At 31.1% G+C, this 12,545-nt stretch overlaps 1 protein-coding gene across 4 annotated transcripts in view; it reads right to left on the bottom strand.

Moving 5' to 3' along the window:
- Positions 1–12,545, bottom strand: part of LOC119634926 — a 117,590-nt gene that overhangs the window by 19,069 nt on the left and 85,976 nt on the right. For all 4 annotated transcript variants that reach the window (XM_038029361.1, XM_038029364.1, XM_038029363.1 and 1 more), the window contains exon 7: positions 8,325–8,381. In XM_038029361.1, coding sequence (XP_037885289.1) covers positions 8,325–8,381 — 57 coding nt within the window. The remainder of the gene's footprint in view (positions 1–8,324; positions 8,382–12,545) is intronic.

The following is a 12,545-nucleotide window of genomic DNA, read 5'->3' as shown; positions in this document are numbered from 1 at the left end:
ACACTTTAATCCTTGAATATATCCTACGGATATTCTGCCAAATATTCTTTTATAATATTTGTGCCAAGTTTTAGTTTTTTTTTTTTCTAATTTTTTTTTTTTTTTTTTTTTTTTTTTTTCTTTCCTTTAGGAATTACATTTTTTAGTGTCGGTTTTTTGTTTTTTTGTTTTTTTACTTCTTTTCTGTGGTAAACGTTGAGCAAAACAAACTTCAATGAATGGACAAGTAGAACAGCATAAGAGATTTCCTATGTCACTGCCCTTAGTTTATTTGTAGATAAATACAGTTAACCTATTTTCCTAGTTGTTATTATTATTATTTTTTATTTTCGGTATTTTCCATACACTTGTACTTACTTACACAGCATTAAGAATATTTACGAGAAATTGCAAAAAAAAAAAAATAAATAAATAAATAAAAAAATAGTTTGAAAAACGAACAAGAAATTAAGCCTACGTACAGAGATGATCGAATTCTTAAACCCCTTACTATGAAAAAAAAAAAAAAGAAAAAGAAACTACGAATTTTTAATAAGCTTTAAAATTACTGAACCAAAAGTAGGCGAAAATTACAATTTGAAAAACTTATGACCTGACGTAACGATTAAACGTATTATCTGTCGGAGTAGATGATGAAGAGATTGTGCCAGGTGCAGATAGTAATCTGTAATTCTACAAATAAGCTTTTAATTATCTCTATTTACATGTACACTCTAGATAGTAATACGCATATGGTGCATAAGTGATAGTTTAAGGCAAGCCTTTCGATTTTTCACACACATTCAAATAAGCTGTTTTGCTCTTTCACTAATGAATTACGCCACACACACACACACACACATACACACACAGGGAAAAGTGTCTTCAATTTTACATATTCTGGTATGTTATCGCTTCTTGAAGGAATTGTTCGTAAAAGCAAAAGTCTATTATTTAAAACTCAAAACAACATTATTTCTGCTTTGATATCCCTCTATGCATCTCTTTCTAGCTCTTTGTTTACATAGCGCAAACAAATCTAAGTTTTAGCTCTTAAATAGATCGCCAGTATAAATCGCGCCAGTGGTCTCGTGTTTCACTAGCAAGGCAGAGTCTGTTCTTCGATACTTAAGTTTTGTCACAAGTTTTAAGCAGGCTATGTCCTCTACACTACTTCGATAAGCAATTTCTTGTACGTATGGGTGTATAAAGTAGGAAAAGATCTGTAAGAACACACCTTAGCTCCTACGAAAGGTGGCTACAACGATTTCAGTAAGCAAATGTTTCAGTATTATAATCCTTAATACGAGTTTTTTGTAAGTTATAAGTACGAGGGATGTAATTAAATTTGTGCATGTCGCGCTAGCGGCTCATGTGGTAGATATATATATATATTCAAACATATTTTTGCTTTGTTATATAGCTTGTGGCCATTTATTAACATCAACAAGTCACTAGACAAAAAAAAAAAAGAAAAAATCAAGAAACAAATAAACAGAAGATGCATGCAATCGCTAAAACTGTCTGATTCATAAGTTGAAATTATTTAAGAGGCAGCAGAAAGATTCTTAGTTTTCAAGATTATCAAGTTACATTGATTCTTAGGCGTTATAAGCTCCTGCCTACTTTTTGCTTTATGTGCTGTTTTATAGACTTAATAAGAAGAAATCTATTACCTTATAAACTTAAATGTTACCTAAGATGACTTTTCTCTCAACGCCTATTGACTCTACTGCTCTAACGGATACACTCATAAGAGCGATCTTAAAAGCGATAATACTATCAGCAATAAAAAATTCATTAAAACTCGATTGTAAAATTAATTAAAGTCAATCCGAGATTTCTGTGCGTTAAACAGCGCCTTTTTGTCACATCACATTATCGCTTGAGGCTTCTTAGGGACTTTTTCAAGTCCCCATCTGTCTATGCGTGCCGAAAATTAAAGCCAAACGACTGAATCTACAGAACCTTTTGGATATCAGCTCTGATCGTTTAAGAGATCGCTTAGAACGATAAAGACTTACTTAAAGATTAGCATGTTAAGATATATATATATATAAATGTAGGATCAACTGAAAGTTATCTTGAAAATATATTGACTCTCAACATAGTAGATTGCATTTTGGGGATCAGGTGAACAGATAGTGTTTAAATGACTATTAAGGCCTCCAAGTACAATTCTAAGACAATATTAAAGAGTTCGAGTGATACTACAAATGTGTTCAGTTTCCATTTTGTTAATGGTTAACATCAGAAGAAGCAATCATGGTACGAATATCACCGATAAAGTGGATCACACAGAATAAATACTTTTATTAAGTGAATTGCATTGCTGTTCTTAGTTCTCAAATTCTAATTATCCTCCAAATGACATGAATTTTCATATGCATGGCATGACGAATGAACGCACAAACGGAACGATGTAGCATAATTGACTTTTAATTCTACGCTAGACAAGAATATATGTTATTACATAACATTTTAGAATTTTGGGCTTTTACGGGCGAATTGTTATCAAGTTTGTTGGTGAGTAACAAGATGGAAATGGAATGGCGAGCATTGTAGTAGCAGAAGCAAAAACAATCTAAATAACTAAATCTCTTAAGAAAAAGTAGAGAAATTCCGAATAGAATAAATCTGGAGCATTCTTCAGAATTAAGTGCCTAAAGTAAAAGCGGTTTTCAACAATTTGCAATCCAATGCAAAAAAAAAACTTTTTGGGATGAAACCTAACAACAAACAAAACAATCTCTAATGTTGCAAATGGTAGATTACGGTGTAAAAACCGTTCTTAAGGAAAAACATTTCCTAAATAAAGCAAATTAACTAAAATCTTATCCTGTGTGTCCTTACGCTTTAACTCACTTATTATGCTTAACTAATGCTACTTAGGGTTTTTGGGAAAATATATTTTTACATATATTTACATATATAGATGTAGAAAAGGACGTGTGCGCGTGTAAGCGTGAGAGTGTGTGCGCATGTAACTGTTGTCTCTGACAATATCCTTTAAATTGCCAAAATGTTTCCGTGAGCCAATTTGTGGCACAATTTTTAAATTTCTAATTCAACAAATTCAAATATTGCTTATGCGGAATCCTTACACACTTTTCTATTCCCAAATACACATGGGTATATATATATATATATATATATATATATATATATATATATATATATGGTTTAATATAAATAACTGTGTATGTGTTATTTACTCTTTTATGTTATTTCTGGTAAATATTTTACTGACTTACAAGTAGAATGACAAATTGAGAGCATATATGTATGTATGTATGTATGTATATGCAAGTGTGTGCCTCGCCTTAGAATGTGCAGAACCAAGAGGTGAGTGAGCGAATGAATGAATGGTTGACTTGTGAGTAAGTGTTTATACAAAATAAAATAGAATTTATTTGATGCTGTTGTGTGAGAAGAATTTAAATTTGACTCGTTAAAGCATATATGCAAGCAAACAAGCTTACCTATACATATATACAAATAAATATATATACATAGATATATATATAAATATATGTAATAAAAATGTACATTTACTTTTGCATTCGTAGAAAACAGCAAGAGGGTGAAGAATATTTTTTATGTTTGTATTTGATGATGACTATAAAAAAAACACAGGAAATATGTATAAACAAAATTAAAAAAAAAAAAAAAAAAAAAAAAATAGAAATTAAACAAAGTAAAAAGTAAAAAATAAAAATAGAAAGAAAATCAAAATCAAAATCTAGTACAAGTTGTGCTTAATAGTTGTGGCTATGTGTGCATATACACATATACATATAGAAAAAAAAAAAGAAAAAAAATGTATATATATATATATATATATATATATATATATATACATGTTTGTGTGTTTATTGCAAGCAATCTCTTTCAATAAAAATTAGCTAAAAGCTTTCTCACGTGCTCTATATGTGTGTAGCGCATTCGTATACTGGTTTTAATACTAAAACTAAGCAGCAGTAACAACGACAACATCAGCACCAATGAAAGGAGCAAACACGTTGATGCCAATGGTATAGTAGCGGTGTTAGGCAAGTTGCGGTGGCGTGCGATTGAAGTGCAAGTCATTACATTTTATGCTAGTACTTAAAAATTAAAAAGAACACAGCCCGAGAAATGCAAGAAAAAAAAAAATAAATAAAAAGAAAAAAAAAAGAAAAGAAATACAAGAGGTATAGCAATGACGGTAAAGTCAGTTTGCATTTGTACATAGACGCGCACACACACACACACACACACACACACACACACACACACACACACACACTAACACACCCACATACACACATACATACACTTGCTGCAGTTATAACTGAAAGTTTAATGCAAAAATTGACTTTTCCACTAAATATAAAATTCATTATACCATTATTTTGCCATATAGATGCACATGTATATGTTAGAAGACTTTGCATTATTTGTTCATATGCATGCTGTACAGAAAACAAACGAAGAAGCGAAGGGAGTTACAGACGACTAGCGTTCGTTAAGCAAATGAATATAAGAGTGAAAAAGAACAAATTTTTTCGAGTTTTTTGTTTTTTGTGCATATAAACTTATTTACTTCCTTTTTGATTATTTTCGGTAGAAAAAGAAGAGAAAAAAGATTGTATTTTTTTTTTTTTTTTGTAATTTTCATTTTTTATTTAATGTTACTGAGCCTTTTTAACGCTTAACAAGTAGCAAGGAGTTGCCTGCATAAGTGTATGAATGTAATGTGAATGAGTGTGTGATATGAGGACAATCACCCTTCGCATAATTACCAAAACATTTTCTCTACTACTACTGTATACTGCTAAGAACGTTAAGGAAAGCAAGACGATAAAGAAATTGTCTCTATGCTGCATTCGGTATTCATTGTGTGTGCGCGTGCATATGTGCTGTGGGTGTTTATGTACATTTTTGCGTTTCTTTTAACAGTCACATACGTTTGTGTATCCTGCTAGTCGAAAATGAAGTCTACTAAAGTTGCTACCAAGCGTACGAGCACAATACAATCGCAGTGTGTCGTATAAGCAGCATTAATATATTGTAGGCAGTCATTTGCTTTAACAACAGATAAATATTGCATGTCGAGTGTCGTATGCTTATACCATATATATATATATATAAGTCAGGTTACGTGTGTGTTTATTATAATAAACCAACAATAAGTGTCTACTTTTTTTTCCCCTTATCATCTAACTCTTTTACTCTCTTCGCAGCGTTTTATGTCCCTTAAGTCAAGTCAACCAACTGCTCATACCCGGCAATAGACTTTTGCTTTATGGCCAACAAAGAAATCATGACTCTGCATATATGCATATATATACGCGTACATACACAATTACATCGTTGTTCTTGCTGTTGTTGCATGAACAACAAATGCATGAGTCAAAATGCTAAGTTTCTATTTCAACATAAAATTTTTTCATTTTTTTTTTCTGTTTTTTTTTTTCTTTTTTTTTTTTTTTCTCTCTTAAGCAAAGACAACTTTAATTGTGAAACCTAGAAAAATAAATGAATGAATGAAACAAATACGGCCTGAAACGAGTAAAGCAAAAAAAAAAAAAAAAAAAAATAATAATAATAATAATAATAATAAAAACGAGACAAAGCAACTAAAACCTTTATCATGGAAGGAAAACCAGAAAACATTTACTCTCAAGCTTTTCCAATTGTAAACTGAACGACTGACTTAGTCATTTGCTTTAGTACTTTGCTTGACTGCCCATCTTCCTTTTTTTTTCTTTTTTTTTTTTTTTTTTTTTTATTTTATTTATAACATACATGCATGCATGTCTCCGTAAGCACGCTCCAGCCCATCGCCTATGTTTATTTAATAGTGACAAATACTACAATGACTTATGAAATATAAATAAACTGTATGTTGTTTGCTTTGTTCTGTGTTTTGTTACAAATTAACAAACTACGCACACCTTTTCTTTGTATTATTCTCATTGTTCGTCTGATTGTTACTGTTAATGTTTTAAGTACTACAAGTCAAGTGTTAAAGGTGGTTGTGTATTACGATTATATGCATGTGTGTATGTAGATGATGTTAAAGATGGGAGGAGGGGAGGGGAGGGGAGGGGGGGGGGGGCATTACTTCAATACACGCATTATTGCCATATACATTAAAACATTTTATAGATATATCTGTGTGTGTATGTGTGTGTGTGTGTGTAAGTAGAGTTTCTCATTTCTCCTTCACTTAAGGTACACTTTGAAATGCTGATCCATGCATGCGGAATCATTAATAATTAAAGATGCACACATACACACACACACAATTTTATTGCTATTGTTATTGCGTTTTTATCTACCTGTCTGTCTGCTACATATATATGTGTGGCCACAACATTTGTTTGCACATTCAATTTCACAATCATGCCTGTCCATATGTTTTTAGTCCATTCCTATCATTCATATTTAATGTCATTACGGTGAATGTTACGTCTGAATATCAATCAAGATGATCATAAATTTCATGATTGCTTCGTTTTCCCACACATACAAGATATATAACCAAACACTCAGAAGTCAAAAGGAATATAAACGTTCTTTTTAGTTTTTATATGAAAAATATCACAACATGCTTTAGCCACTAGCAGGTAAGTATATTACTTTTTACTAACGAAGGAGGACCGTTTTTGAGTTGAGTGATAAAATACAATAAAAGATTAGCTAGCTAGGACTTAAACTAACTTCAATTTTTCAAGCCCTCATAGGCTTTTACTAAAAAATACCCAAATTATTATATACTTATATAGTTTTCGAGATGGCCTTGACAACTACCCGTTCAAAATGACTGTAATTGCGTTGAGTGTTCATCAAAAACACAAATATATTCTCTAACTTTTTTGGACTAGTGCTGCCATCTGCGTGTTCAGCTTAGTAACCTTTCAGGAACCGCAGCTACATAAGATGGATCTGAAGGTCTAGAAAATGAATTTTATATGGCATAGCGTAACCGGACCGGGACACAGACTGTGTTTATGAAACAAGAATTTCTATAGGATTTATCATTGATCGGTTAGGAAGACAATGAATGATTTAAACTTACTCCGTAGTAATGTCAATTTTTAATTTGATCTTAAGCACGGATTTTTCGGAATTTTTTATTTGCATATGCGTCAGATAACCTTCGGTATGCTTCGATAATTTAAGACCTTAATCTCTCCGGATAAGTTTATTCCCTTTACAAAATTTTCTGTTCTTTTTGGTTATTCGTAGATCAGCACGAGGCTTATCTTACGATCGCTCCTACTTCTCTAAGATTTTTTAGTAAAAGAAAATAAAGCGCAATTCTACATTGTTTTGCTCCGATTAATCAATTTAAGTTAAACATAGTTTTTAATTTCTTTCAAAATTTCATCGGGCAACCTAAACTTAGATCAACTTGCTGAAAAGAGAGCTTTGCAATGGTTTCATAATTTATGTCATACTCTAGATAATGCTTTTATTTATTCGAATCTACATTTATTTACGAGTCTTCTCTTATACTCCGTAGTAAGTAATTGCGTTTATCGCATAAAAATAAGCAATAAATATAATTTATATGCTCTCCTAAAAGTAGGCAATACTTTTTTCTAATACATTTTGCGATTCTAATTAAACTAAATGAAAACCTTTTATTGGGTTATATACATTAACCGAATCTTTTTAAAATGTAATATCGTCTAACAGTAATATTTGATAAGTCAAAAAACTTTATAAGGGCCTATAAAAAAAAAAAAAAGATTCTATTTAACTTTTGCATTATTTTGCATAAAACGTAGAGATAACCTGAGACTGAGTATTTGAGAGATACTTTTGTAAATTCATTGTTGTTGTTTTTGCACAAATTATTAACGAAAACAAAAACAACCGTAACAGTAACAGGAACAAAGCAACGACAATGACAAAATATCTTTAGGGAAATCACAGACACATACTTGACTCTTTACATATGCAATATGAATATTTTTATGCATTTCTATTGCATATTGATTTGCTAGGGTGACTTAAATTACTAACACTTACTAACTTGTACTTAATGGGGTATAGAAAGACAAAGAGTAAGAGAGTTTAATTTATGCATAAAGTTCAACATACTACAATATGTGAATTTATCTATCTTCTACGCGTGTATATATATATATATATATAGAACATGGCAACTAAAGCAATTCATTTTAAATACGATTCTATCGCTATTGCTACTGCAAAGCGGCAACTTTAGTTTAGTTTTCTCCTATTTTTTGCACAGAATTACTTCCAATTTCAATTAAAATTGTGTCATGTTGTGGTATTGCACTTGTATTAGTTATATTAAAAACGCGTGTTATTTTTGCTATTCTTACCTCTTCATGTTCACGTTGGAATTTTTCCTTTTTGCGCATCGCTTCTTGTACTTTTAACTGTAAATAACAATGAAAATATAAAATTAATGTAACAAATGAATATTTATTAAAAAAAAAAACAAGAAATTAAAACAGAGAGAGAAAGAGAGAGAGAGAGAGAGAGAGAGAGAGAGAGATAGAAAGAAATAGAAGCCTCGTATTGTACTTGTACTTATATTAAATGCATTTTGTCTTCCATTGCAGTATCTTTGCGGTCGCTTTTGTCATTTAAAAAGTGTTGCTCATAAAAATTTCTTGAAAACTTGATAGAATTTTCTTCTTTTTTTTCTTCTCTTCTTCGTTTTCTTTTTATTATAAATAAAAGTTTCTAAGGTAAAGTAAATATAACCGCCAAGTACGCAGCACTCGGCACACATTCAAGCCTTGTGTGCACCCACCCAAATCTAATTTATAGTTAATTAAAATAAACTTTTCTACCAAATGTCTAAAAAGACAACAAAACAATATTAAAATGAATGCAAAATGAAAACATATAAAAGGTTTTTAAGTAGAAACTTCAATAACCTATAAAGAAAGAAAAAAAAAAAAACTTAACCTACAAATGCATTTAAACTTTATAAAAAAAAAACTTAAGATAAGCGGCTTTATGTCACAGCATTCTCGAAGCAGGTGCAACATCTTATGTTTTGTAATAATTATGCGACTTATATTAAATGGTTCAAAACCGTTTGAAATATTAAGTAAATTGTTATAGTTAAAATTGCTGCTAAATCACAATAAAAGTACGACCCTATGATAATTATTTTTCTATTAACTCGGGCCGGTTCCATAGACCATTTACATCCAGTTCTCAAGTTTGAATTATTTCAGATGGGTGTCTGTTAGCGATTAAAAATTATTCATAGCACCGTCTTTTCCGGTTTCAATGCAATCGCATAGTTATGGCCTCTTATCTCTTATTTTACATCGGTAGTAAACGGTAGTTTTATGAGTAAGGAATTATCACATCTGAAGAACTTGGCCAAGTTAGTTTAGATTAATGTATTGATCAGAGACAATTCTTTAGTAACTATGAAGTAGTTAGGCGATTCTCTATGAATAGTCACCGTCTTTTAGCAATCCATAGCTAAATCCCTTCTGATAAGTAAGAATGAGCAGACATGTATTTTTTGTCCTTACAGAAACGCTATTGAAATTTTCCTAAAAAATTTGGAATGCGGGAGTAAAGGACGATAGATCAATTTAAATTTAGATTGTAGACCAGTTTAAGCTATATAGAAGAAGAAGAAGCTGAACGTATTGCAGTTTCTTATATATACAGACTGAATTTAATTTTGTATTTATGGATACATTCATAGCAAAAAAAAAAAAAAAAAAATGTATCGAAATGTCACTTACTTAGTTCCGATGACTGTAATGTTCAGGTAACCTTTGCTGTTCAAGAACATTTAACTAGAACTTATCAATTCAATCATTGTTAGTGAGAAATAAAAAAAATCAAAATCTACGAAAAGTTATTGATCGCATAGCCCTCCTCTTGGTAGAAAACGCATACATGCGCAATAATTTTTAAACCTTTACGAAATACACGGAAATCATTTATGTTGCAATTTTCTAGCATTGGAATAAAATTAGTTTTCGCTCCCTTAATTCCGATTTGAACGCTCTATATTGCGTATGTATGTGAGCGGGAAAACAACTGTAAACGATAACTTGTACGGGTTTAGAGTTATATACGTTCAACTTGTATGTTAAGTAAAGACTCTAAAAATGTTGCTTTCAAATGCTTATCTCTAAAAGTGACTAAGCGAAGAAGTAAAAAAATCAAGTTTATTTTCCAAGCTATTTGCAAAATAACTTACATTGCAAATAAGTTTATGTTAATACGTCGTTGTTGCAAAGGAAACCATTTCTGCCTTTCAGGCGGCTTTAATAAACAAATAAGGCAATGGAATTTCTACAAATAGGTTAATTTTAAGCTTCAAGCTGCTGTAAACATGAGCGAACTCTGCAAATATGTGAGATAACCCATTACTCAATAAGTTTGCAAGATAGCTAATGAGGAAACCATATGATTTCATGGAACATTTCCCTTGAAAGTTGAAATCATAGGAAGGCTTCAATAGTGTCGATGCCGCTATGCCGATGTACGCTTCTATCATGGATTCTTCCATATAGCATTCTACGAACTTATTGAGTTGAGCGCCGTGTTCTATCCTTTTATTTCATACTTTGCGGCTTCGTATAGTATCAACAACAATGGGACAGATGGACGGACATAACTGAAAATAGATTGTCTTAGAAGATATACACCTCAGGAAGCCTGATAATAAAATATTAAGAGATTTTGTTTCATTTTAAACTTGAATTGAAATTTTGAATCTCATATTCAAATTCCCTTTGAGAGGTTACAAGCAATTTAAGAAAGCTGATATATTCAAAGACGTTACATGAAGGACCTCAAAATATTTTGTCTTCCAATTGCCACAATTCTTCAACACTTAATATAATGTAATGATATGCCATAGAGTAGTTTTGGTATTGTGGCTGTTGTTGTTGTTGTTGTTATTGTTGTTTTTGTTACTTTTGCCAACTTAAAAGTACTTATAGTTTGGTTATTGCATTTAGATGATAAGGCATTTTAACTTATAAGCACATAACATATACACGCACATAACGCATACACGCATACATACATACACAACCATTACCGACAACAAGTGTAAAACAATTTACAAAGAGCAAAAAACTAAAAAAGCTCATAAAAAACCAAAGAAGACGTACAAAAACATTGCCACCAGTAAACGGATGAGTATAGATTAAGCAAAAGGACGAAGTATATGCCAAAAGAAAATAGAGAGAGAGAGAGAGAGAGAGAGAGAGAGAGAGAGAGGAGGAGTGGGAGACGGATAAAGAGAATAAAAAAGAAAATTTCAAATATTGAAATAAATTCTGAAAGTAAAGTAAAAAAAAAAAGAAGAAAAACAAAAAACAAAAATGAAAAGCAAAAATGAAAACAAAAATGAAAGAAAGTCATACAAACAACAACAGCAGCAGCAACAGCAGCAATAGCAGCAGTAACTATGCAAAATGCATATAAACAAGACACATAGATATGCGCACATATACATGCACGCAAAGGCAAAAACCTACGAAAAGAGTGTACAAAAAGTCTTAACATGAGTATGTACAAGAAAAGTGTCGAAAACTTTTAGCAAACATTTACATATAAGAACATATAAACGTACAGATATACATAAACATAGTCAGCAGCAAAACCAAGCACATGCATCGATTGTGAAACACAAATGTGACAAAACAAAAAACAAAAAAAAAAAAAAAAGGAAACATCCAACAAGCATGTACTAAGAGATACATACATGAATGTGCAAAGAGTTAAATGAGGCAAAACAAGACAAACTCATCACCGTCACCATCGTCATCATCTTTATGCAACACCAAAGGCAAAGCAAGTGCTTCCTTGATATTAAAATTATTTCCCGGTGAGGGCTCTATCATAAGAGTTAAAAGATATTCGGCTATCAAAAATGAAATTACATTCAACACATGTAGGAAACATGTAGATAAGTTAAGTTATGTAAGCATATTAACTAATCGATAGAATATTTACTTTTCACTTCTTACTTATCTTCCTTCCACTTTAGCCGAAACTCTTATACCAAAACCACTTTATCTTAAAAAAAAGTACGAAAAAAAAACATGTGATGAATTTTTTCCATTCTTTCCAGGCAAAGTACGATCACCTATTGAATATAAATGAAATTTTTTTTTTTCCCCGTTAAATCCATGGTAGTTTATAAATGATGAGATAAAATTAAATTTTTTTTTTTTTTTTTTTTTTTTTGGGTTTGGAAACAGATATGCTCTCTGTTTATACTGTGGTGTGAACATTCTTTGACTGCTATGGTCCACTACCTATGATAGACACAGATGAATAATATTTAGATCGATTCATATTTTGACACTTATCGGGTAGGTGTACATATTATCGAGGTCTTTGAAGATTGATTCTGAGCTTTAAAAAAAAAAATAAAATAAAATTCGAAATGCTTCCCTTGATACGTTATTCGATAAGTTTAGCTTCCATAGATCACTTTCGCCTTTTGAACTTGAAAAAATGTTTTGTCGATAAAGGACTTCTCAACAATGAAGAGACGAAGCCTTTTTTTTTTTTTTTTTTTGTAATGACCATTTAAAGGA

Source organism: Glossina fuscipes, unplaced genomic scaffold (genome assembly GCF_014805625.2).
Source record: "Glossina fuscipes isolate IAEA_lab_2018 unplaced genomic scaffold, Yale_Gfus_2 3, whole genome shotgun sequence".
Classification (NCBI taxonomy): domain Eukaryota; kingdom Metazoa; phylum Arthropoda; class Insecta; order Diptera; family Glossinidae; genus Glossina; species Glossina fuscipes.
Note: the sequence above shows the minus strand (reverse complement) of the source record. Positions and strands in the feature narration are given on the sequence as shown.